A 26,817-nucleotide genomic window follows, 5' to 3' on the forward strand; every position below is an offset into this window, starting at 1 on the left:
ATATCCGATTAGTAATCTATTTAATGTTGTAAACACTTTCGCTAACCTAAGTATCTCTTCTTTCTTTCTTTGCAGCCACCTGAGAATGAGCTACAGAAATCGCACGATCACAATCCGGCCGCCCTGAGCGAGCATCAGCTGCGTGTGCAGGCTTCGCTGCAGCGTCTGAACATCCCCGACTGGTTCCGGCAATACAATCAAAATGCCGCACGCTCGCCAGATGGCGCCTGTGCTGCGGCTGGCGGAACATCGGCGACATCTGGCGGCTACAAGCCGGGCAACTTTACAAGGAAACGCACACAGGATTCGGGACGCTGGCAGGGTCTCAACTCGAAGACGACTTCGCTCAGTTCGCTGGGATCACAGCGCTCCGATCGTAGTCCCCTGCTGTTGAGTCCCTCGGCGCACAGTCACCACGGTGGCCAGAGCAGCAGTGTCGTCGGCTCTGCGGTGGGTGGCCATCATCATCATAGCCATCATGCTCAGGGTGTGGGCGCCACACGTTGGTCCACCTCGCATCTGAACTCCACGCAGACGTCACCGAGTGTCTCGCAACGCGGCAGCTTTGCTCGCGGCGCGCCCATCAACAGCAGCTTCATGTCGGTGGCCAGCGGCAGCAGCGCCGGCGCCGGCAGCGTGCTGAGGAACTCCTATCGTCAGCCTTATCTGGGCTGGCGCAGCACAGAGAAGCTCTCGCAGCGCACGCCACATGAAAGGTGAGTTTGAAAGTGGAGAATATTTTCAAAATTGTATTTGAATACATTGCTAATCTGATTTGCAGGCTCGCCAACTCGCTGCTGGCGCAACGAACGTCGCCTACATCTGCCACAGCGGCAACCACAGCGAATGGAGTGCGTTCCCTGCAGCCCGTGACACCGGAAATCCAGAGCTCCATCAAGGAGGTGACCTCGGCCATTGTGCACTACGTGAACGATCAGACGTTGCTACAGCAACAACAACAGCGCAGCCGCTCGGCTAGCCCCAATTCTAGGTAGGCAACGGATACGGATATGGATCTCCGTTGCAGCGAGCCAAATTCTCAACTTGATCACAAGTTGTCGTAGTAGTCGCCTTCTATATGCCACACCCCCTCCATATATATTCCTCTGTGTGTGTAGTTACCCGGCCATCTCTCTTAGCACTATATCTATCCCGATCCGATCCGATCCGATCATTTCTCTATATATTTCGCATTACGCATTTCGTATTCAAAATTCTCATTTCTCTCCGGCAACTATACACAACGCGTAGCTACCTGTAAAACACACCTCACTCAGCTCCAAATAAAGTGCACAGTAGTCCACTGTCCACCACATCCAACTTAAGTCCAGTTCTGATCAGCGAGGTAAGCCAGACCCCTCTCACATATTTCTTTCGCCCCCCACAAATTACAATGTTGGGCTTTGTCATCCTCATCGACGTCAGTGTCTTCCTCTCCAAGAAATGGCTAACCACAGTGACTAATACCAATATCCATGTCATACGTATGTATAAGTGTATGTGTGTGTTCTGCTTCTACTAAAACACTAAAAACAAACAATAACAACTAGCAAGAAAAACCTGCAACTTTCACCTCAAAACTTTGCCTTTTTTGGCCAGTTGCCAAGTTATGTGGAGAAGATGCAATTTGGGTCAGGTCAGATCCATGTTTACGCAATTCGCCAAGGGAGCAATTGCTTCAGCATTCAGCTGCTCGCTCGTAGATGGCGCCAGCAGCAATAGTCTTGCAGAGTCTCGACAACAGATGGCGCTCTAGCTCAGCTTGCATTGAAAACGTATTTATCGTCAGGCAAATGACTTTTACTAGTAGCTTCCCATTCAGTCAGCTACCTCTGAGATTCCATTCAATATCACAACTTGAGATTATTATTTTCGCACACAATGAGCTGCCTCGTATCTGACAGCAGAATCAGTGAGTATTTGCACAATGGCTTGCCTTTCAGATTGAAATTGATTTCATTTCGCTTTCTCTCTGCGGGATCTCTGACGAGTCCCCTTTGCAAAACTGTCCCAGGACTATTAATAAGTCTGCCTACGAGGTGCCCTTCTCTTTATGACTTACATTCTGCCTCCCTTCTCTCTCTGTCTCTCTGCTTATCGTATGCAATTTAAATGTCAACAATGCATAGAAAGGAGGCGACTGTCAGTCTCAGGCCAAGCTCCAAAGCCTCCGCTCTTGTTACGTACCTGGGCAATCAGCGCTAGCCACTTGTACACGTTTCAAGTGGAGCCCACTAGGTCCTGCGGTAGTGCCAATCATAAAGAAAATCAATAATATTAAAGTAGAGCAACTTGCCAAACAGGGTGTCTAGCTGACAGTTAAAGTAATTGTGGGTCAGTCGAAGGTATTTCCATACTAAACGGCAGAGCAGACTTTTATAGATCTGACGGAAACACTTTTAATACACTTTTCTTGTTTGTAAATTATAATTAGCTCCCAATAATGTTGCTCATATTTAAAAGTATTTTTAAATCAATTCATTCGAGTTGAAATCTAAGAATTCAGACATGTCTTTAGTTCAAATATTTGAGGTATTCATAATTGAGAATCAATATGGGATACTCAGGGAATGTTGCTAAATTTGGATCAAGTGTTATATTTCATTTAGTCGACACAAATGCGAAACTGACATGTTTTTAAGAGCCATAAATTATGAGAATTATATTCCATATCTTACACACATAATATCAGAGTTGCAAGATTATAAATATTCACATTTGGATTACGCCTTTATAGCTTTATCCATCATTTCAATGTACTCATAATTCCAACGACTTTGTGCACACATTGTATGCTTTTATTAAGACCTCTAGTTTGTGTCTAAGAGTATCTAAGGATTCACTTGCGAGTGTCGCACAAAGTTTTATGTTGTTCGTAATCAGGCCGCCAGCCAGGCGCCTCTTTCAGCCGCAGCAACCCTCCATCTGCAACAGCAGAAGCAGCAGCCAACGTGGCGTTTGCTTATGTCATTCTCTGTCCTGCTCTCGCTCGTTGTTCGCTTGGCGTCTGTGTGTGTTTCGGTCGCATAGACGACACCCCAAGCCGAAACCAGCCAACCATACAACGTGACCCCCCTCAGTGTACATTTTATGCTTTCGATCCCACATTTTGGCCCAGGCTATCTATCGACGTTTCATTCGTGTGCCACGTCTCAAAAGAGCAGCAGCCCAGCTAGCTAGCAGCTAGCTAGATACAAAGTTCCATCAGCGAAATAATTATATAAACGCAAATGAAAAGTGCTTTTAAGCTAGGTGAATTCGCAGCAATTAAGCGCTAAACATTGTTGTCTGAGGTTAGTGCCCCAAAAACAAAAAAACTGAAGCTGCCACAAGTGCACAAAAGTGAGTGACTCACTCGCAGTGTGACGTCACATATTGATTTTACTAGCTATCTCTGTGGTGTTGTGTTTGCATTACAAATATGCTTAAGTTACTTGTGATTTGTGTGTGGTTGTCACTTTACTAATCTTTGTCCATTCTCACAGAAAGTGCTGGCTGGAGAGCAGCTTCGTTGGCACACGGCCACTCGATTCACCGCAAACGCCCGTCATCGACAGCAGCAGCAGCCCGCCCGCATCCCAACACCAACTACATCAGCAGCAGTTCCACTTGGATGCCAGCACTGTGGTTGCCACTGGACAGCCGCCACTACGCATGAACGGACTTAGCCGAGTGGGCGGCGGTGGCGGTGAGTCCACCATATATATCTGATCTGATCTGATCTGATCTGATCTGTTGCCCCGTAATCGTACACCCGTAGCTGGACAGCATTAGGCTTATGCTAGAGCGATACATTATACATTATTTGTACACATACACACACACACTGCTCTCGTATATATCTATATATATTTTGATTTCGTTATACTTTTCCACACACACACACACATACAATATTTCTTTATTGTTTTTGTAATGTGCACAAAGCGAGAAGAGCACAAAAAAAAATGAGAAATGCGTTAATTAGATATATATACTCGTACTTTTATAACTTACATATGTTTAGTATGTAGAGTAAGAGAGATTTCCCCCCCCTTTATAATTTCATAGCACACACACACACATAATCACATACACACACACACTCGCAGATGTAGCTTGAAATGCAATTTTCTACATTTGTTTTAGTATTTTGTATTATGGGCTTACTTTTTGATTGTAATTTCTGAAAGAAATCAAAGAATGTGTAATATGCTAGGCTGCTAAACTGCATTTCATTTTAACTCGACTGTAAATTACGACAACAAAATTTAACACACACACCCAACACACACAGCAATATAAACAACTCAATTGAAATTGACAATCAGCAATTATGTAGTGAAAAGATTAATGCGTAATTTTTAGTGTTTACAAACTTATTTTAAACGATATACAAGTACTATTTAATTTTATGATTAATTTTTAATAAAACAAAAAGAAACACACACAGCTACAGTTAATTTTAAATGTATTATTATTATCCATATTGTTCATTGTTCATTCACACACACACATCCATATTTGTTTTTGTCCCTGTCAAAATTCATAGCATACTTATCTGCGCATAAGTTTGCTATGCAATCATTGGCATTCTTCAGTTTTAATTTCAATTTTAAATTCAACTCATTTCTCATGTTTTCATGTTTTCACTTTGGAATTTTCTATTTTAGGCTTGGTTTTTAAAACTAGAAAAATTCACGTACCTAACACAACACAACAAACAGCAACAAACAATACAACATTAATTTGACTATTTAAAAACTAAGCGTGCTATAAATTTAATTTCATTATATATTTTTAATGACGATGATGTATTATTTTAACTACAAAAGCAACGAACGATTTGAAGATGTCTTTTTTTCGATTACTTACTTACATTTAATGATGATTTTTGTATAAATTATTTAAAAAACGATATCAAGTGCTTTATACACATATGTCAACAAAAATGGGCGGGGCACAGCCCTCGCTCAAAAGGTGGCTACAATAAAAACTGATTTATATATTTTATTTGAAAACGCTTTTGATTTCCGTAGTTGATTTATTTATTAGTAAGATTTTTGGCTATCGTTCTTTTAGTTCGCTTTCTGCATTTGTAAATAATAAACACAAATATTTTGCCTTGTACATAACAAAACATTTTCTCAGTGTAATTTTGACAATTGTATAACTAATCAATCATCTTTTATTTTGTTGTTGTGACTTGCCAGTTGCCAGTGACAAATCAGTTGATGAACATTTAGTTTTAAGAACATTTATTAATGCGCTATATATTTTTTCCAAGCCTAACAACAATTTGTTTTTGTATTCTTATATTTTATGCCGTGCATTTTTATACAAAAAAAACATTCAATTCAATTTGGCCACATTAACAAAAAAAAAAATATTGAAACGTAAAAAAATATTGAAACTTGCGAAAAAAAAAAAACGAAAACGAAATCGAAATCGAAAATTTGCATCTAAAGCGCCTGAACGCTCATTGAGCAGCGCATCGCTAGAAGATGTCTTAGCCTCACTTTTAGGACTGCCAACTACCTCCTCCTCCAACAGCCAGAACACCAATTCCAACAGCAACCACAACAACCAGAACAACAGAAATCGAAATCAAGCAGCAGCGGCGACCATTCCAGGGTCCTCGACGACAGGTATGAACCTGTAAGTTTTTTGTTCCAATATAACCGCTACCCAACAAAAAAAAAAACAAAAAAACAATCAATTAAACAAAAGAAATAACAACAAAAATATGTTTGGAAAAAAAAGAGAAAAGTAAATAAAAATGATGATGAAATGGGTATAGGCAAAAAGAAAAGAAAACTACTATAAACAACTTGCGTTCTTGTTTGTTGTTCGCATATAATCAAGCTCTTTGTGATCGTAATTATACTACTATATATCTACTATATATACTCGCTTATACTCGGCCTATATACTACTTACTACCTTTATATATTGTACATCAACTCAGTGCTATGTGTTTTGTTTCTTTACTTAAATTCTTATTGAAGTTAATCGTAGTTTGGTTGAACAACTCTGTCTCTCATCCAGCGTCATTTTTAGCTCTATAGACATTGCTATTCTTGAGTTCTTCTTCTTTTCAAACTAACTGAATTACACTGAGAAAAAATACATGCATACTTTACAACAAAAAACTAGAGAATTTGCGCTACAATACAATAAATAATAATAATATTAATAATAATAATAATACCCTTCCTCATTATTGCCCAGCATGCGAGTGATATAACTGCTCCATTGAATGCTCATTTGTTGTTGTTGTTGTTGTTCTTGTTCCATACCAATTTTGTTGTGAATGAATTTATGTGGCATTTGCTCAAGTCCTGTTCATATTTATGTGTTGATTTAATCCACAGCAGATTCAACAGCTAGTCGTCAACAACTCGAAGTGGAGCAGCAGCTACTGCGCCGTCGCAGCGAGGGTGACGCGCCTAGCCAACAACAGCAGAAACAGAAGCAACAGAACAGTCAACAGTATCAAACGCAATCGCAATCTCAATCCCACAACCAATCCCAGTCTCAAACACAAGTCTCAACTCAACCACAAGCGAATGCCAGCAATCGGCGCGTCTCGTTGGGCGACTCCAACGCCCACGCGGACAAGAGTCTCAACAATGGCAGCGTCTACAACGCCAACGCCAACGCCAACGAGCAGCAGTTGCAGATCAGGTGCCGGAACACCAAGTGCGAGCAGAGCGCCACGCCCGCCGATGCCAAGAAGCTGTACAAGTCATGCCACAATTGTACCCATCTATATTGTTCACGTGAGTGTCGGCGCGCCCACTGGGAGAAGCATCGCAAGGCGTGCCTGCACTCGCGCGCCTCCAATCTGTGCCGCCAGGTGTTAGCCACCTGCAAGGACGACGTCGACTCGCAGCGTCACCTCAGTCTGCTCGCCCGCAAGGGAAGCTTGTCCCAGGGTCGCGGCGTTGTCCGCGTGCTCTTTCGCAGCGCCGAGGCCGCTGAGGGTTTCATCAAGCATGGCTTCCAGTGCATGGGCGAGGCATCCTATGTGCGCTGGCCGGATCTAATGCCCGCCGAAATGGGCCTTGAACTCTATTCGGAACTACTCAAGCTGAGCACCGAATACAAACCCGAGTCCAAGATGCTCATCTACGTCGCCATTTGCGTTGTCTCCGAGGCCCCGGGCATGGGTCAAGCCCCAGTGCGATGGGAACGTCAGCTGGTGTCGCGTTGTGCCAAGCTGAAGCTCTGCAAGAGCGTGCTCGCCGAGTTGGAGCTGCAGCAACAGGCGCTGCAACAGCCACTCGCTGTCATGGCGGTGCCGGAACGCACGGAGATCCTTATACTCACCTTCAACCCGGGTCTGCGCACTGTGCCCGGCAATCGGGAGCTCATACTGTCCAACATTCTGGACATTTTGTCACGGCGTGGGGTGCTGCTCCGCAAACATTACCCGGAGATCTTTCAGCGACTGCAGACATACACCGAGGGTCAAACGGACAAGTTCAATCCGGTGACGTTGCATCCACGTGACTCGCAGACGGGACAGAGCTTTGTCTGCATCATTATGCCCGTGCACACGGACAGCGAGTTCATCAAGCTGCCTTCTGCTGCGGATGGAGGCGGCAATCGAGTGACCACCATTGACGTTGGCTCTCCGGCGGCGTTGGCTCAACTGGATGATGATGAACTGCTCACGCGTACTACGCCAGCGAGTTGATTGAAGGCGAGCAGCAATAGCAGTAGCAACAATAACAACGGCAGGCAACGGTGCAGCGGCAGCGGAGGCAGTAGCGGCAGTGCCACGCCTCCACATGTCCTTAGCGCCGCCTACGGGGATTCCCTGGGCTGTGGCCTGGAGAGCACGCGCATGTGAGTCGCAGGTCCGTGAACCGCTTCCAAAACTTGCTCTCGACTATGTAGCAATTAAGTCTGGCAACAAGTCAAGTCGCTTCTATCGTTCTAACTCTACTCTACAATATTCATGTTAGTTAATCAGCTGTTCTGTTACTTCGATTAACTAAACTAGTTACTAGTTGGCAGTACACCAGTATATCAGTAGGGCCCTCCACTCGTTGTTTGGTACACATACATCCTATCAAAATCCAATCTAGACTCTCGCTAAACTATATCTCTCGAAATTATTATCATTTCTTAAACACTCAAAAGCTTTACTATCATATATATCTCTGAGCTTACGGGCGGAGTAACTCTCTTGCGTCGCATGCAAAAGCTACATGCTATATAACTACAAGGAAGGTCAACAGAGTGCAGCACATCAAGAGAACATTGTATTGTACTGTATACAATATATACTCGTATCTAGTTGTCGTACAATAATAGTTAAGCTAGTTCTCAATGGATGGCACTTTGAAACAACCAGATCCCTTAATATGTATCCTGCAGCTTCCATAAAAAAAAAAACAAAAAAAACAAAGACATAAACTAAACACTTGAAAGTTTATAAAATACAATAATAACTTGAGCAAACAGTCTAGGATAAGAGCCCACAAGTAACTTTGTTGGGGTAAAATACACCAGACAAAAAATTTCCTATTTAAGCTGCGGCACAACTCGAAGCATAACCTCACTTTTTATAATGCAATTCAAGACAAACACACTCACACACATCATAAACTATAACTACTTTAATATAAATGAAAGTAACTACAAAAATATACATATTTAATTGCAAGCACATACTTGCATTAGATTACATACATTACATTACATTACTTGTAACTTTTTCTCTTGTACTATGTGTTAAATGTAACAAAAGCAAATTGAAAAGCATTTGCTTATGGCCTTATTTAAAGTTTGTTGAATTTGTTCTGCCCCTCCAAAAGAAAAGTAACATTTTGTAGCCTTTTAAATTAGGTTTTTAATTTATGGGTAAGTAAAAGTGCGGATCTAGGTTAGCTTAAATATATCTATTAGTTAAATTTATGTACTAAATACTAGAGATGAAAATCAAAAGATAACTAAATATTGCCCAATAAACATTTTTGAAGTTCACGTTTTAGCTAAAATAAATATATCTATATTTAGAGATCGATAACTCTCCCCATTCCTTTGCTAAATTTAAATTGCTTAACAAACATTACAATTTATACATTTTTGTGTAAATAAAACCGATAAATAAACAAAAGCCTGTACTGCATTCGAATACAGAGCTTACGATCGTCGAAATTCTGCTGATTCATACATAACATATACTATATATCATGCGTCATTAGTTCTCAAAATGATAAAGAAAACTGTAAGTTGTTTAGTACGTGTAAGAGGGACTTGAAAAACAATAAATAAAATACATTCAAAATTATTGAAACAAATATGTGCGTTTGCATTGCAATCTTTTATTCGAATCAATTATTTGTTTAATTTTATTTTTAGAACTGAAAAATGCATAATAATGATAAGGTGGGTATTATTTAATAAATCTATAGATGGATTCTTTTACATTCTGTGTCAAATGAAGCGTCTTAGTAAGGACTATCAACATTGATACAAACATCGGGTTTCTTCTAATTTAAAATGTTGGATTCCATATTTTTGTTGTGGTGATTCTAGCAATATGTGTCCTCTCGAAATATTATATATAAGAATATGGATGAGAAATAGTTATTTTCTTTCACATAACTCGGACAAATCCTTAAGTATCCTTAAAGGATATAGAATTTTATAATCACAATGAGCAGTACTACCGATTGGCATTCAAGGATTTGTCAGATATTCTTGTAAAATTTCCACCAATTTTGTTAAGGGGTAGACATAGAAAAATTGTTGGAATTGGTCGAAATCCGCCGTATCTTGGCCATTTGAAGGACGAACTGGATGTCCTTTAGCACACGGAAAGGCCTCATCAATACAAACATGTTGGCATTATAAAAAGGACGAATATCCTGCAAACAGCCAAGATGCAAGGACTTTTTCATATATAGAAACCAGCGTATATCTATGCCATATCTAGCCTAATATGATCGATTCATGTGCCAAACAACTCGAATTCACAAGGACTATCAACTGGCCAAAGGACATTCAAGTTGTCCTTGTACTTTTTGAGTTATCGTAATTTTTTGATTTTCATATTTTTCTGAGGTTCCTCAGCGTATCCCCAAAAGTATGCAATGAACAATTTCTTGCTTTGAATTTATAACGGATTTTTTTCACTGAATGGGTAAATATAAAACGATTTAGATTTTATTCAAATATGATTTATTTATTAAAGTTATAATTGTTTTTGTATAATACTTATTTAGATTTACATAAATTGTATTTAAAATGTTTTACTTTCTTTTGTTACCACTTAATGCTAATATTGTTTTTAAACGAATTAATGTACTATCCATATGTATATACATATGATGTATATATATATACTTGTATATATTTATATGTATGTGTGTGTGTGTTTATTGCGGATGTAAATTGTACATCCCTGCGTAGATTCTTACGTATTTGCTTTTGATGCGGCTGACGCCTGCCCCCCAGTTTCGCTTATAAATCCGTGTAAATTACAGCTACAATTTGTATACGGAAATAGACTATAACACTTAAATGTACCACACTTTGCGCCATATCTATGTTACAATCTATGAATAAATTAGGTTCGATTCGTTTCGTTTGATTAACGTAAAAAAGCGTTTTTGGTGGCACTCTTTCGAATGCCCCAAGCCCAATTAAAGGAGGCCTACAAGAGAAACTACATTATTTAAAAAAAATAAAATAAAAAGTATAACATTAATGGTGCCTAGCTGGTAATGGTGATGATGACGATGTTTTTCTCTGCCCCGTGTTTAAATGTATGTATGTACAGGCGCCAACTCAGTAGTTTGATGAAGCACTAAAGGCGGCACCTTGCTGTTGCTGCTGCGGCTGCTCTTCCTGCCGTTGCTGTGCATTTTGCAACTGATAGTAATAGCCTGGATAGGGCTGCGTTGGAAATGCCGCCGATCCTGATCCTGATCTCGATGACGTACTCGAGGCTGTACCCGTTCCCGATTGATAGGCTGCCGCCGCTGCCGTTGTTGTGTTGGTCGTCTTGGCATTGGCTTTGGTTGCTCTTATCTATAAGCCGCCGATGATCACCTCCTGCTGCGCATCGTCATCCATGTCTGGTAGCTCCTGCTTATGAACTACCATGCCATCACCTGCCGGCTGTCTGGGCGCTGTTTGGCCATACTTCTGATGGATGCCACGATGACGCTTCAGCGCAAAACGATCGGCAAATGCCGCCGAGCAGATTTCGCACTTGTATGGCTTCTCGCCGGAGTGCACCTTGGCATGATTCTTCAGATGTGCCGCTTGCGAAAAGGCGGAACCGCATATTTCGCATTTATACGGCTTCTCTCCGGTGTGTATGCGTCGATGATTCCACAGTGTGGCATGACGCGCGAATCCCTTATCACACACGCCACATACATATGGACGTTCGCCGCTGTGCGTGCGTTCGTGATTCTTTAGATGCGGCGATTGTGAAAACTGCATGCCACAAGTTTGGCACCTAAAAAGACACATACAATAATAATACAACTCTTTTGGGAAGTAACGGTTTTAGCTTAGCTTACTTGTACGGCTTTTCTCCCGTGTGTATGCGCGCATGATTCTTTAGATAGACCGCCTTGGCGAATGCCAATCCGCAGATGGTGCACTTGTAGTTCTTCTCGCCGCTGTGTAATTTCTTATGCGACCAAAGACTGGAGTAACGTGAAAAGAGGCCGCCGCAAATGTCGCAGCTGTATGGTTTACTGGGAGGATTTCTGCAAAACGAGCAAATTCTTATTATATGCTTAGGCAAAATATTAACAATTTAAAATGCGGAAACTCACTCGGTCTTGACGGTGACAGCAGAGTTCTGCTTAACAGATCCACCAGCGCCGCTATGCGAGTGTGTATGCTGTTGACCCATTAGCACTACACCGGAGCCATTGCATTTCTGGCACTTGGTCATTTGTTGCGAGTTGCGTTTCTTAACGGGGTGATGGCCCGTCGATGAGCTGGGCTCACGCTTGGGCGTCGTGCCGCCAGTCTGTTGGGCCACAATTTGCTGCAGCTGCGCTTGCGCCTGTGGTGTGGTTGATATGATCTGCACGGGATGCGCCATTTGTCCTATTTGAAATCATCAAAGATTAGTATAATAATTTAGTAATTAGTTGGCTGCTTGTCTTACCATCGGATCCCACAAAAATTTGTTGTGCCGTCTGCTCAGCCTGCATGCAAGATTCGCAGCGAACTTGCTTGGGGCCTTTGCGCTTCGACTGGTGCAGTATTGCGCTGCCACAAACGATGCACTTGCTCGATTTTGAGTTCTCGTGCTGTTGCTGTTGTTGCTGGGCTGCCTGCTGTTGTTGTTGCTGCTGCTGCATGACAGATTGCTGCACTGGTTCCAGCGAATCAGAAGCTACGATTTGTATCTGACCCATTTGGCCATTGCCCGTAATGATGTTCTGTGTTTGCACCATGCCCTGGGCATTGACCACCGCAATAGCATCATTCGACTGCTGTTGCGGATCTGAGCCATCGGTGTGCATTCGTTTGTGGGCGTTTAGCAGTGCCAGATGCTGAAACATCTCGGAACAGACATCGCACTTGAAGCTAATGTTTGATATTGTGTTTTGCAGCGGCGAAATTGTTTGCTATAACATTGCAAATGATATATTTTAATGATGATTGTTGTGATTGCATTGACATGTGTTTTAGCTTACCGCTGCTATGGGCTTGTTCTGATTGACAATCTGTAGGCGTCCCTGTGCATCTACGGTGGCAATGCCGAGGGCGGTACCCTGATTTAGCGGCATCCCATTGACCAGGGCATAGTTATAGCCGCCCACTGGCTGGGCAATGTAGCAAGTCTTATTGTCGTCCGTGGTTGCCAGCTGTGCTAAATTGACAGTGGCCGCGTTGCCCTGCAAATAAATGTCATGTTTATTATAGATCGTTTAGACCGGCTTGTATTTGCACTCACATTTGTTGTGTAGTAGAAGGTGGGCTGTTGATCGGCCTTTTGGCCCTCGATTTTGGGTTGTTTGAGGATGGTGCCGTCTGCTGTTTGATATTGTATGGTTGCGCCCGGTTGTCCATTAATCGCATTCGTTGTGAATATTATATTCTTGGTAAGGTCTTCCATGGTGCCACACGGAAGTCACTGTAAACGCACAATTAATATAAAATAATATTTGTTAGTTTCGCAATTCGTTTCAAACAAAAAAATGCACAATGCGGAGTGGTTTTACAACACTGTTCGACGCCACACTCGTACGGCGCGTGTGAGCGAGACAACTATATAGCACACACGTCAGCGAAAAACGACTGATTAAAAATGGCGACGATGAGACAAAAAATATGTATGCGCTGCACACACATCACAAGCGAATACAAAATTAAAACTTCAATTTCAATCCGTCGATGGCCGCCGCTTGGCAAATGCATGTTTTTTAAATGCATTCAATAACTAATTTTATAGCTATCACGATAGCGTTCTTTGTTGCAAGTGGGGTACGCGTGATTTGGTATTTTACCTTTTACGCAACCAACCACAAAAAAATTATGTTTCTGCTGCGCCTAGCACGCCCAGCGCAGCACAAAAAAATTATATTTAAATTGTTGTTAAGTTGGCACAGTTGTTGCAACGGCTTTAGTTCGACCGGTTGGTTATCTATGTATTTATTATCCACTTTATTTTGTTTGGAATGAAAGCACAACTTTATTATTGTTTTTTCTTTCTCTAACAAATTAAATTCCAGCACAAAAAACCTTCTGCTCGTTTGTTCTTACGTACGTTCGAATGTGGACTGCTGAAGAGAGACGGAGAGTGGAAGAAAGCCAGGGAGAGAGCAGTAGCGCATTAACCGTGCCATAGTGCTGCCAGACTAACCAAAAAAAGAGACGACAAGCGCTTCTCTTTCCAAACACATCTGTACTTTCATTAAAAGTGTAAATATTGTAAATGAAAGAATTATATATAATTTAAAAATTATTGTATCTTCTTGTGAGAACTAATTGATCATATTACCATTAATTTACTTAAACAATATTAGGTTGCTGATTAAATCGATAATTCGATATATTTTAAATGAAAGTGTGACCAGTTAGTATTCATACCGAATGGCCTGATCTTTAAAAAAAGACCAAGACATTGTGTTAACGTAAAATGTGAATGGCAATTGTAAAGCGAAAGTTGCGCGCCAACATTCAAATTGCATTTGAATACATGTTTTGTGTAGCATGTGAAGTTGGCGACAAGTACACATGCATTAACCTATTGCTTTGAAGGAAAGGCAGCCGGCTGCATAGTAGCACCTACGCCGCCTACGCTTTGCTGTGTCTCGAAAGTTGAAAACTGGCTCCCGCTGCCGCTGCGGCCGGTCTCCAGGTCCAAGACCAGCATCGTGTCGCCGTCATAAATTACACTTTCAAATTATTTGCAACATTGCATTTTGGAAAAGCTGACGGCGGATTTGGGTCAGTCGCCGACATAGACACGACGACGGCGATGGCGATGGCGGCGACCACAACAACAGCAGCCTTCAAATTAATGCTCATTTCCATTATATTTTATTCATTTGCCTCAAATTAATTGCTACAATGGACGTTGCAGTTTTTTGGAGCGCAAAGCTCTAGACAACGATGTTGCGTTTGCAAAACTTCCAAGATGGTGAAGAGACTGAGAAGAGGATGCCCCCACCGCCAACCACGAACAACTGCGGCAACAGTAATTAACTGAACAACAACAACAGCAACAATAGCATAGGCAATAGCAATAACAACAGCAACAGCAATAGCAATAATAACTGCCGTGTACTTAGATTGCAAATTCATTTTTTGGTTCAACGTTCTGCTTGGCCCAAACATTTTCATGTTGCACGCTTCGTTGCACATCATTGCATTAATTTGTAAGTTAAAGTTAAATTTTCGAAAAATGAAATATTTCAACATTTGTTGCGGTGCGCTCTGCCATTTGTTAATGTAATTTTTGTACGTCTGCAAACACGAATTGCCTTTTGTCTTGACTTATCTTTGTTTGTTTGTTGTTGTTGCTTGGTTGTTGTTATTATAATTAAGTTCATGGCGTGCTACCATTTGCCGTTTTATGTACCGATTGTTGTTGTATCCACATAGTAGCAAGCACTTTCAAAAAGCCCATAAAAATTGTAGCAACGCAATTGTCTGACAAACTAAATCAGCGCAAGTGCGTGGAGAAATTTTCACTCCACACTCCACAAAACTCACAACTGTTGTAATAGACAAATACAACCTCACACACACAAACACCACATATACTTATGCACATACACGCATTTAGAAATCAACATAACCTCAACGCAGAAGACGCTTGTTGCATATGTAGCATTCAAATGAGCAAACTTTGTAGACCGAGTACTTTTAAAATCTTAAGAAAGTCTATTGAGCTGAACGGAATATGTATAGCAGGCAAAAGAAAATAACCCTGTGATGCACTTGAATATATACTACCAGCTTTAATAACTGAATCGATATATCGTAAGTATGTCCATCTGTGTTTAAGAAAATAATATCTGAACTGTTCTATAGAGTTTAAAATAAATTTTAAATAGAGAATTAAGTTTTCTATTAGTTAATTAAATTATCGTTGATTTGATTATATTCATGTGGGTATTTATTAGTAAATTATTCATTCAATTCATTTTTTGGTTTTTTAATAATTATTAATAATGAATATAGTTTGACCTAAAAATAAATATGAACATGTTAAAGTAATTAAAATTTAGGAAATATTATATATATTATTTTAAATAATAAAATGTAAATCGTGACAGCTGCTACTGAATTTATAATAAATAATTCTTTATTTTTTATTACTTCTTTATATATATTATTAGTTGCACATATAACAAAATGCGATTTAATTAGCCAAGAGAACTTAACAACTTCCTTGACACCAAGTAGTTATATATTTGTCTATATAGTAAATATATTTATTACTTACTGCCAAAATAATAATAGAATATAGTTAAGATAAAGTAAAGGGCCTCTCACAGTCGTTGAAATCGATGGCCACCTTTCATATTCGTCAAGAATTGTTGAGTGGAGAGGCAGAATATGAAATAACTACAGCAATGGCAACATTAATTGCAATGCGATTTGGTGTGATGCGTTGTGATGTGAGTTTTCACTTTTATTCATGCTAAATAGACTTCTCGCTGTCGCTTTTCATATTTTTACAGTCTACGGTTTACAGTTAATTTATGTATGCCGGCAACGAATTTTCACTCTCGCTATTTTTCCGCATTTTAGACTCTCTGACTCTGGCTCTGACTCTGGGAAAGTGGCCAAGCACAGACAGCGGAGCGCGCATCCGCCAAAAAACAACACCATCTAAAAGAAAAACTAAACGACACAGAAATGAAAAGTGCGCCTTTAAAAATAGCAAAAGCCAGTCGAAGCGTCTCCAAAGTCTAAGCACCCAAAAATAAAAAAATTGTGGATGCCGCCGTCTGAAGTCTGAGTCTGAGTCTGAGTTTGACTCGGAGTTTGGAGTTGGCGATTGCCAGAGCTTGTGGGTTAGATTAGAAAGTGGTTGCCATCGCCTCATCGACTGTGTATTGGCTGCATCGACTGCATTTGCTGCTCCAATGCTCCATCGACAAGCAGCGCAGATTCTTTGTGAAAAACTGTGCCGGCCTCAACACACACACATACAGAGTCGCACACTCACACACACCACATTAATTGGCATTTTTGCATGCGTTGTGCAGTCGAAGCTGGGAACCGGCTGCAACAGCGACTGCAACAGCGACAGCAACAGCAACTGCAACAGCCAAGTCCGAAGCAGTTGTTTGTCGTCGCAGCCAATGAAAGAGAAAATTGGCCCCAAATCAAGTTCACTATCATTGGCCGTCGGCGTTGACTGCACTTTTTGTGCAAACTAATATTTTAAAATTGTTGATTATGATGACTTTTCATTTCGTTCGCAAAGATCTGGATTGCGCATCAGCAGCAGCAGCAGCATCGACGGCAGCCACACAAATTGCACTTGCAAAGTGTTATTTTTTTTCATTTTGCATTTAATTTGACGCTTGAATGCCGAAGCCGCCGACGCCGCAGGCCGGAGATCATTAGCCGGACTGCAGCTGCTTGGACTGCACATTAAGCATACGCAGCATTGGCCAAGCTAGACTACAAACTATTACTTAACGTCGCTCACTCACTCTCTCTTTCTCTCTTTGTCTGCTATCCCTTTCTTGTGTGGAAATGGCAAACTGCAAACAATATTTCACGGCACATTAAATCTTTTGGCCAGGCTTTTCGCAATTCCCGTCATAATCCGTTGAGTATTCATCATATTGCCACATGGCGCACCCAATGAGGAAGCCATTGCTACTGACCACCTGGAGTGACCTGGAGAGAGACGCACGTTCGCCTCAATGTCAGCGGTGTCATCACTCATTCCATTTTCCGTTTGCCACTTAACACACACACTCTCTGCCCAACCCTGCTCAAGTCCAAGTTAAGTGCGAATTACTGAAGCATTGCAAAGCAACAAATTTGTTTACGCTTCTCTTGAGGTTAGCCAAAACTCTTCTACTACTTAAATGTCTGCCCCAATTGTGCAGCCAGGCAGGCGAATTACCCAAAACCGATAAGAATCCAAGGCAAAAACAGTTGCCACATGTTGACTCCACTCGCGGGAACTTTTGTGAACCCCCCCACATAAAATAACAGTATTCTGTGTCCATTGTTCTACTTCTGCTAGGGATTATCAGCTATTGGGTGCGACAGTTAAATTGTCGCTACAACTTTAGAATAATTATGAAGCTGCATGGTAGAACAGAAAGAGTTTAGATAGCTGTGCAATTAGCATGTTCTGTTTATAGTATTTTTTGTTTTGTTAAGAATTACGCGAAGTACACTTACGAAACCAGAAAAAAAGCAAAGCTTTCTAAGCAAAGAAGATGAAATTTGGTTGTTCATAAAACATTATGACTTACAACGTTACTTAACATAAATGCTCAATTGAAGTGATATTTGAGAGCACTCAAAAAAAGTGAAAGGAAACTAAAAAGGGTACTTCAGGAAGTCACAGATATAAATATTAAAAAAGACAAATTTTATTTTAAATACCATACTTAAATAACTTAAAAATTATGCTTTTCCATTTAACAATACAATAACTTTTGATTCATAACTCTATCTTGCCACTTAATGTTAATTTTAAAAGAATATAGTATAAATATTAAACAGATATTGTTTGGTAGGTAGGTGGATAAGATAGGTAAAACTAGCTGCTGTTTGGATGGCTTCGTCTCGGATGTCGCACAATACGGATGCATTTTGGAAAAAAGCCAGTATCATCCTAGGGGTAGCTGTGGAACATCACGAAGATCGTTTAGACACAGCGATTTAAGTATTTCAGCTGTAGTCGGGATAACGCCGGACATATACAGAGGGTGTATTCAAGTATTTTCGTAACTCCGGACTCACTAAATTTCCTGCAAGAGGAGTCGACAAACAGTGACCAGTTAAAATGCCGAGCATTAGCCTATAGTCCTTCTGTGTCGTACTTGCTAAGTGGATGCTGATTAAAGTTTACATCTGCCTGCCTGTTTTATATAATTTGGTTGAACGTTGAACGCTCAAGTCCCACGGAAGCTTAAATAGTGCTTCAATATCTTTGTCAAGGGATAACTGCGAGATCAAGCTTAACTCCCTCTTTAACAAAGATGTCTGCGATCTCATTTCTTTTGTTCCCCACCCTGGTGATTTAAATCACCACAATTGTTATCTTAAGCATCATTTGCAAATCTCACAATAGAAGTTAATGAAATAGAATTTATATTTAGCGCTAATCAATTGCAATTTATAGCTTGGGTTTGATCGCCAGTCTAAATATTCAACGCTTTAAAACAGAATTTATTTGATAGCTATTTAAAATAATGCATGCAATCATCCAAGACCTTGGCTATATACTGTTCGATAAAATTTAAGCAGAGTTAACACAGAGTTTTTTCTTGGTGCATTTATGGCTTAGGATTTGCTTAGCATTGAGCACTTCCTTAATTGGCAACCCTTCAGCGTGGTTTCCCATTGTAAGCAGAGCATCATAACAAACTTAATTGGGGATTACAGCTGCGGTTGCTGAATCATTCTGGAATAATTTGACCAAAACTATTCACATTGAGAGACAGAGACTGAGACTGAGAAGACAAGACAAGATCGGGTAACCTTCGCATCACAAATCAGAAAATTGTTCCCCTTTTGTTGTGAGTCGCCAAGTCTATCAGCATATTATTATAGCCCATTTAATGTGCTCTTGGGAGGAGGCTTTGGGTATAAATTTCCGTTGGAAAGCAAAATAGAAACTATATAATTAGTAATGGCTCTAGGTACGCCCTTAGGCGTTACGTTTTCTAAGGCCACGAACAACAGCAACAACAACAACAACAACAACAAGACGAAATTGAAGAAAAAGCTTTGCAAACGAGACTGAAAACTCTCACACTCGCTTGAAGATGACAGATGACAATGATATATGGGATTCTTGAAACTGAAATCGAGCCGAGAAGCAATGAATATCTACCATATCTCTCATATATGTTCAAGTAGACGACTCACGCTCCCATCTTCCTCTCTCTTCCCCTCCCATCTCTTCATCCTAAGAGACAACTGCAATTGACTTTCGCGGCGTATGACACTTGAAGAGCGCATGGTAATGCTGGAGTTGATGATGGAACAGGCCCAGGAACAGCACAGCACACAACACAGCACAATCGCAGTCACAAACTGGCTAGAACCACTTTCTACGCAGTCCCTCTTCCCTTCTCTTCCCTCTCCCTCTCTCTCTCACTTTTTTTTGTTCGGGGGGCAAACAAAGTAAAAGTCAATTTCTTGCGCTGCTGTCGCATTTTTTTTTCTGTTTTGGTTTTGGAGAAGACGACGTTTTAATTTGTGGCTTGTTGGTTTTTTTCTTGTTTTAATATTAATTTCCTCTTCTCGCTTCTCGCTTCTTGCTTGTTTTTGCTTAATTACAGCATGAAAATCGTAAAGCGTTTTATGTGTGTTTTATATGTTTTAAGGGCAGCGGAACAAAAGTCTTTAGGGGGCAAAAGTTTTGTCAGTGCCGTTACGAAAAGGAAATGGGAAATTATTACGAAAAATTATGCTGCGCTCGCGCTGGGAAATTGGGCCACGCGATGCGCAAAAGAAAAACGGAACAACAACGATATGAAAAAATGAAAAAACGAAACCAAAACAAAAGACTTAAGACACAAACTTGCCCGCATCCAATGCGAGCGCAAATTAATTACAACATGCAGCCCCATCATCTTCGTCGTCTTCTTCTGTCTTCTGGCCAGGCGCATTCATTATGCCAACGACAAGCCAACAAAACAACAGCAGACATCGCGGGAGTCTGTCGTGGACTCGTGGACGGTGGCACAGTGGAACTAGTTCACATGGAAGCGGAACAAACAATTCCACTCCACTGTAAGGTCGATCAATGAACTGGGAAAGCAAAAGCTGCCAATGAATGCCACTTGTGCACTTGCATGCATAATTTCTCTCTGATTATTCTAATTACAGTATATATCGGTTATATGCTACAATCAAATAAAGCAAAAACTTTTGCACAACGCGTTTCGAAAATAAACTTCAGTTAAATACAATTTATGCGCATATAAAGAAATGTGTTACAATTACATTTAAATAATACAACTGCTAATTAAACAATGATACTAATTCAATGGGTTCTAGACTAATTTTGTAAGCATTTTCCCACCAATAAGTGCATTTAAATATTAGTTGCAAGTTATTAATAAGCATTTTACTTTTGTTCTAATGAAAAGTTTCAAGCATAAAATTTAACTTATGGAACAAAAATTGTCTTTCAAATTTTTGTTCATTTACTTAAAGTGTTAATCACAAAAATATCGGGTAGCAAGAGTTCTAAATTTAATTAACTTGATTTTGCTAAATTCCATACTAATTTTTGTAAATGACAAATTTGTGTTAATATATTTTCAAATCGGATACAAATTATATTTAATTTAGCGTTATTTGTTAATTGTACACTTTGTCAATTTACTTAAAAGAATTGTTCACAAATTGAATACGTAATTTTGCATCCATAAATTTCAGATTATCCAATAAAGCAATTATTTGTTAACATTTGAACATACTTAGCTAATTTGTCCCTATTAAATAAAATAGTTCATCTGAGTCGCATAGGAAATTTACTAGTACATTGAAATTTTTGGAAATAATGATTTTTTAAATGAAAATTCTACTTTAAGCAGTTAAATAATTTAATTCACATATGTATTATCATTAATTTCTGTATTTTAACAAAGCATTCTTGTTGCTTTGTTGTCACTGTGCGTATGGTGATCAAATAAGCTAGCGCCAAGTCAAGTCTAAATCTCATTACTAATGATTTGCATAAAAATAACGCAGAGAGGCGATAAAGTAATCAACCCAAATTCTGTGCAAAGATTCGCACGCTCAACTGACGCAGCATTTGAAACAACTGAAGCAACTGAAGGCGTCGCCAGCGTCGCAGCCAACGCAGACGTCGACGACGCAGCGACTGCGCTAGATTCAAGCGGCGATAGCAGAGTTCCAGCAGCAACATTAGAGCTAGATGAAAACAAATTGGGTTAACATGACAAAAAACACTTTTGATATTTGGGTGAACTGCACCTGCTGTGAGGGAGCCAACGGCGAGGGCGATGAAGGCGCCTTGCAGCATCCGCAGATTTAAGGCGCTAATCATCTCGTTGTCCTGCGCGTGTTGAGGCTGTGCCTTGGCCTCGTTGCTCTTGGTATTCGCATTTTCAGCGGCAGCCAGTTCCTTCGATTGTTGGGCCTGATCCTTGGTCATCATGCGTGCTTGTGCCTCGTACTCCGCTGTGGTCATCTTGTCCAGAATTCCACCCTCAAACAAGTGCATTAGACTAAGAGTGGAGAACAATTTGTCAGTTAAAATTTAACTTAGAATAAAATAATTAAGAAAGTTTCAGTCGAGTGTGTAGCGACTGTGGGATACCCAGTACTCATTTGAATAAAAGTAAGACAATACGATATTATTCTTAAATATACCGAATTACCAAAATACCACAAAAATACTAAAAATATACCAAAGCACATATTATGTATATTTATATAGCACTATATTCAAAATATACCATAGAGTGCCAAACACACCAGATTGTCAGCCACAGCAACTAAATAAATAACTGAAAAAACTTATACATCGCATTCAAATTCTCAGGAATCTTAAATACTATAAAACATGTTATATGTACGTATGTAACAAAAATCGAGGCTCTAGCGTGGCAAAAATTTGAATCAAACTTGATCTGCGTGCAAACATAACAAGTGCTAACAATAAATTATAGCTCTATCTCTTATAGTCTCTGAGATCTAGGTGTTCATACGGACAGACAGACGGACATGTCTAGATCGTCTTGGCTGTTGACGCTAATCAAGAATATACATATATACTTTATAGGGTCAGAGATGCCTCTTTCTACCTCTTACATCAATTTCCTTCTACCCTATGGGTAGCAGGTATAAATACTCAACCTACACATCATTGAGACTGTCGAGGAAGGGACAACCGATCTGCACCGCCACCGCCGAGTATCGAGTGTAGAGTTTCTGACTCAACTGAAAGTTCTTTGCTCCGTATTGTTGTATGTTAAAGTAGAGCGTCTCACGTCCCCCCAAAACAGCTTTGTTCTCCCTGCCATCCGCTATGAGCTTAATGCCCGCCTCCACCGAGTCAATGAGGAATGCCCGATGATCGTCGGGCTGCTGTTGCCGCATCAAAGCGTATAGCTGGCGAAAGAGTTCGGTGCCATTCTCGAGCATCTCCAAGGAACTGCTCTCCTTCTCCACATACAAGCGATAGCCATCCTGTTGCATCACGAACTGCAAACGTTGCAACGTGTTGATGGGCGCCTCATGAGCGGGGCGAGCAAACTGCGAAGTCAGCTGCGCAGAGTAGACATCGGCCAGCACATAGGTGGCGGCAATCCAGTAGACGATGGTCAGGAACTTGGCCCGATAATCGTGGTACAGCTCGTGGCAAGCTACGAGAGAAGAGAAGAAACAATAAGAATTGATGTTTATATGGAGTAAAAAAAGTACTTCGAGAAATCAAATATTTTCGGATGAATTTTAGACCTAACTATGAAATATGCATTCGGTAAGAAATTGTTAAATTAATTCTAATTGGGGATGACAAAATATACCCAAAATACTAAATTGGGTCAACAAAATACTCAAATCAATCGAGTCTTCCTTTATAATCATGATCTTCACTCATAGCTCAGTTAGCAGAACTGTCGCTAATATTTCTATATGTGATCTGATTCGAAAGTAGTGCAAAGGAACAACTGAATATAGTAAATATTTAAATTATTATTAAATAGCAGTAATAAAATTACATAATATGCATTCAGTAAAATAAAAAAAAATAATTCTTCTAAGCCATTTTTTAAAAAGTACTATATGGTACTTCATTTTAATCCCAAACTGAAGCATATTGACAACTTGTATTAATTAAATTCGGGATTATAATGATATTAACACCTCTTCATGGTTGTTTAGACTTATTTCTTTTTATAGGTATTTCTAAGAACAGTTTCACTTACATTGCTTGAGAAACAGACGCAGCGTGAACCAGATGCAACGCTCGAAGAGCTGCGGCGGCATCTCAGATTGAGGTGGAGTGCGTCTTGGACGTCTCGATCTCATGAGCAGCACACAGGGCGTAATCTCCTTGATGTAGGCCATGTAAATGCAGAGCTCTCCCAGCTGCTCCACATCCAAAGCCACCTGACGACGCCGCCACTTGTGAGGCAGCGCAATGATGCCGTAGAAGATGGGACCAGAGAACACAATAGTCAGTATTAGATATGGCCAGATGTCCAGCTTGAAGGGACGCATAATGGCCAAAGCTTCGTTTAAGCGTCTCGGAGCATGTGTGGCAAAGGCGCCCGAGTCCGCGAGCGTGAAGAACGAGAATTCAATTGCTTTGCGACGCTCCCAACTTAAGCCGACGTCGCCTAGGAAAAAGTCCGCCAGCTGCAAACAGAGTAGAGATGAGGTCCAAAAAAATGAAATCTGAGGAAAACTTACGCCACTTTGAAGCATTCCGATGCCGCCAGTGAAGCTATCGTTTGTCTCGCCATTCTCAGCTGGAGCGCGCAGCGATCCTTGAGTCCTGCCAGGTGCCTCGATGTAGACAAATTGAAAGTTCATGTGCTGCGCCAAGAGCAGCAGCAGTCGACGATCCCGTCCGCCAGTCACATTCACCTCATTGTACTCCATGTGCTCGAACTCCTCCGCAGACTCATCGCTGGTCGGTTGTGACACGGCGCTGCTCTCGTTGCTGTAGCTCACCCAGAACCAGGGCGGAGACTGAGGAATATTTTTTAGTATTCAAATGGTAAACAACTTAAGATACTACAATTTCATATGATTTTACTACACAGCATATTTTTAAATTAAAATTTTATAATTACTTAATTTATTGGAAATAAAATGAAGAATTTCTAAAGTGTAATATTAAAACTAATATTTAACAATCGTATTTTATATTAACCAAAAGGTAATAAGAATATAATATGTATAGGCCGGTATATCTATGATAAAATTTAATTTCATATTTTTTATAGCTAAACTTTGCATTTTGGCGTAGAAACATGAACATAGCTAACTAAAATTTCTTAAAAATTTAAGTTCTTTTAATTTTAATAAGCAATTTAAAACAAAAATGTCGAGTAACAAGCGACATTTTGAAGCTACATACAATAAAAACTATAGCATTTATGATTCCTGGAAATTTGGTTGAGATCAGTTAAGCATTATATGATATAAGTTATTTTAAAAAATACGTGTGTAAGTAAAAAACGCCTTAAATTTTGTATATTTTGTAATATATAGTATATTTTTAATGTGGTACTATATCCATATACCAAACAGAGCTTTCAGAATACTTTAGTATTATTTCGCTATATTAATTTGGTATAATATAAGAATAATACCGCACTGCTTTTGCATTTACTCAAAATGGGTAGCTTGTATCTCACAGTCGAGCATACTCGACTGTAGCTATCTTACTTGCTTTAAATTATATTTAAGAAATAAAAGTAAAATTGTATTCTGTCTCCTAGTTTATCATAAAAATGAAAAGCACTTTTAAGAATTGATTTATTTTTGTATTTCTGATTTAAAATATATTAAAGTACTAATAAGTAATAAGATTTTACTTTATGTTGTCGAATTTAACTCTCTGATTCTTCCACATATTTCTTTCAATTTCTTAGAACCTCAACTACTCATTCGTTTACTCACATGAAAAACGGGTACTCGAAAGACGCGCCCCTCGAAATTGGAATAAACCGAGGCGGCGCTGGGCAGAAGAGGAGTTCGCTGCAATCCCAGGTTGTCGCTATCGTACCAGTTGACCAGACGCAGCTGACTCGTCCCGGTTGGTGCTGCCTGGTTGTAGTAGATGCGAAATGCCTTGGGCCGGGGTCGTGTGATGACCACCGCACGCATTGGCTCCTCGAAGCGAACACGCATCCCAGAGGGCGGCTGCTTGGCGCCCCAGTAGAAGATGAAAAGACTGAGCCGATGGGCTAGGCGACGTTCCTGGATGAGTGTGGACAGCTCGTCCGGCTGGTGGAAAATCAAGTTGACGCACTCGATGGCGCCCAGCAGATTCGCCTCGATGTAGGCGAAGAACAGCTCGAGATCGTAAAATATAACCGACTTGTAGTAGAGTCGATGCAGACGCTGCAGAAACTCCTCCACCTGAATGCTGTCATCGTGTCGCGAACTGGGCAGCGCTAAGATGGCCAGCTGGCGAGGCTTCAGTCCATTGATGATTTGCGAGAGAGCTGCATTCACACATTTCAATTACAATTTCAATATCAGTAGAGATCGAACATGAATGAATGATGGAAACATACATTTGGAAACTTCACAAAAATGAATTTTTTTTTAAGGAATATTTTACCTCGACAAATATATCGAAGTTTATTATTATATTATCATTCTTATCCTCTATTGTCTATTTAATTTGAATTTATTTCCTTTATTTTAAACTTGAAACATTTAGTGTTTGATTTTTTTCACACATAAATTATGGATTAAGTGTTAAAGATTTCGCGTTACTTTACATGTGAAGAAAAGTTGTTCATATGAAAATAATAGAAATTGTCTATCTCTTTTATATTTTCAGTTGAGTTACTTTTTATTTTAAATTTAAATTTATTTTTAAAAGTTATCACAGCTTATTTACCTGTAGCCACTTCGGACTCGTTGCACGGCACGAAGCTGAGTTTTGACCAGGCCAATGGACAGAGCCAGCCGAGAAGTAGAACAATACAACGTTGTAGCCGCATTTTGAGTATGCAACTCGTCCTGGCCCAAGTCCTTTTATAGGCCACATTATGATGGCAACTTTTGATGCGCAATTATTGCATCAGCGCTGAAATATCAACTGTCAATTTCATAGCGGACAGCTTAGACAGCCACAGCGGACAGACAGCTGAATGAAAGCTCATTGCTATGAGTTACGAGTTACGAGCTACGAGCTTCAACTGTCGATTATCGTATATCGATTTTCGGACCTCAGCCCTCAATTCGTCGCAGCTGCAGTCGGTTGTTGTTGTAACTGTTGTTGTTGTACTCGTATTGGTATTTATTTTTTAATTGTCAGAAGTTTGTCATTGCCGTTTTCGCTTTCCCTCCAATCAGCCAGCCAGCCTCCTCTCTTTCTCTCTCTCTCTTTCTTTCTTTCTTTGTGGACATCTATCGATGGATGTCTCGATCTGCGCTTTGGCTGGCATTTTGTTGTTGTCGTCAATC

At 40.2% G+C, this 26,817-nt stretch overlaps 4 protein-coding genes across 16 annotated transcripts in view; 1 reads left to right on the top strand and 3 right to left on the bottom strand.

The window, feature by feature from the left end:
* Positions 1-9,277, top strand: part of LOC132783436 (putative uncharacterized protein DDB_G0277255) — a 61,530-nt gene extending 52,253 nt beyond the window's left edge. For 3 of the 11 annotated variants that reach the window (XM_060788583.1, XM_060788582.1, XM_060788585.1), the window contains 5 exons: positions 76-716; positions 782-991; positions 3,486-3,688; positions 5,448-5,627; positions 6,354-9,275. In XM_060788583.1, the coding sequence (XP_060644566.1) occupies positions 76-716; positions 782-991; positions 3,486-3,688; positions 5,448-5,627; positions 6,354-7,681 (2,562 nt within the window). In that variant the 3' untranslated portion in view covers positions 7,682-9,275. Of the gene's footprint in view, positions 1-75; positions 717-781; positions 992-1,251; positions 1,314-3,485; positions 3,689-5,447; positions 5,638-6,353 lie in introns of those variants that run through there. The other 8 variants (XM_060788593.1, XM_060788591.1, XM_060788584.1 and 5 more) reach the window with 7 other exon arrangements.
* A 948-nt stretch (positions 9,278-10,225) lies between these two features.
* On the bottom strand, positions 10,226-13,804 carry LOC132795395 (zinc finger protein ZFP2). Of its 3 annotated transcripts, none has more exons than XM_060806092.1 (7): positions 13,739-13,804; positions 12,926-13,105; positions 12,666-12,866; positions 12,131-12,596; positions 11,790-12,069; positions 11,529-11,738; positions 10,226-11,464 (listed from the first exon to the last, which is right to left on the bottom strand). In XM_060806092.1, the coding sequence occupies exons 2-7, from the start codon at positions 13,085-13,087 to the stop codon at positions 11,029-11,031; spliced, it is 1,755 nt and encodes a 584-aa protein (XP_060662075.1). In that variant the 5' UTR covers positions 13,088-13,105; positions 13,739-13,804; the 3' UTR covers positions 10,226-11,028. The 3 variants fall into 3 exon arrangements, with proteins under 3 accessions (XP_060662075.1, XP_060662066.1, XP_060662083.1); XM_060806083.1 differs by lacking the exon at positions 13,739-13,804 and adding an exon at positions 13,479-13,726; XM_060806100.1 differs by lacking the exon at positions 13,739-13,804 and adding an exon at positions 13,479-13,724 and having other exon boundaries at positions 10,228-11,464; positions 11,529-11,720.
* A 7,445-nt stretch (positions 13,805-21,249) lies between these two features.
* Positions 21,250-23,122, bottom strand: LOC132798656 (ionotropic receptor 40a-like). Its single transcript, XM_060810596.1, has 3 exons — positions 22,523-23,122; positions 21,634-21,887; positions 21,250-21,570 (listed from the first exon to the last, which is right to left on the bottom strand). Exons 1-3 carry the CDS (start codon positions 22,858-22,860, stop codon positions 21,404-21,406), a joined length of 759 nt encoding a protein of 252 aa, XP_060666579.1. The 5' UTR covers positions 22,861-23,122; the 3' UTR covers positions 21,250-21,403.
* A 2,124-nt stretch (positions 23,123-25,246) lies between these two features.
* Positions 25,247-25,655, bottom strand: LOC132798657 (ionotropic receptor 40a-like). The gene has a single exon (XM_060810597.1). The coding sequence runs from the start codon at positions 25,525-25,527 to the stop codon at positions 25,273-25,275; it is 255 nt and encodes an 84-aa protein (XP_060666580.1). The 5' UTR covers positions 25,528-25,655; the 3' UTR covers positions 25,247-25,272.
* Positions 25,656-26,817: the final 1,162 nt, after the last annotated feature.

This window comes from Drosophila nasuta, chromosome 2L, assembly GCF_023558535.2.
Source record: "Drosophila nasuta strain 15112-1781.00 chromosome 2L, ASM2355853v1, whole genome shotgun sequence".
NCBI lineage: Eukaryota > Metazoa > Arthropoda > Insecta > Diptera > Drosophilidae > Drosophila > Drosophila nasuta.

Excerpts from the sequence above, each read along its gene's own strand:
- LOC132795395 (XM_060806092.1), bottom strand. The coding sequence starts at position 13,087 with ATGGAAGACCTTACCAAGAATATAATATTCACAACGAATGCGATTAAT. Across the intron at positions 12,070-12,130 it reads AATTTTTGTGGGATCCGATG|GACAAATGGCGCATCCCGTG; the intron begins GTAAGACAAGCA and ends GATTTCAAATAG. Across the intron at positions 11,739-11,789 it reads GCTGTCACCGTCAAGACCGA|AATTTGCTCGTTTTGCAGAA; the intron begins GTGAGTTTCCGC and ends GCATATAATAAG.
- LOC132798656 (XM_060810596.1), bottom strand. The coding sequence starts at position 22,860 with ATGCAACAGGATGGCTATCGCTTGTATGTGGAGAAGGAGAGCAGTTCC. Across the intron at positions 21,888-22,522 it reads CTCGACAGTCTCAATGATGT|TCTAATGCACTTGTTTGAGG; the intron begins GTAGGTTGAGTA and ends CTCCACTCTTAG. Across the intron at positions 21,571-21,633 it reads CGTTGGCTCCCTCACAGCAG|CTCTAATGTTGCTGCTGGAA; the intron begins GTGCAGTTCACC and ends GTTTTCATCTAG.
- LOC132798657 (XM_060810597.1), bottom strand. The coding sequence starts at position 25,527 with ATGCGTGTTCGCTTCGAGGAGCCAATGCGTGCGGTGGTCATCACACGA.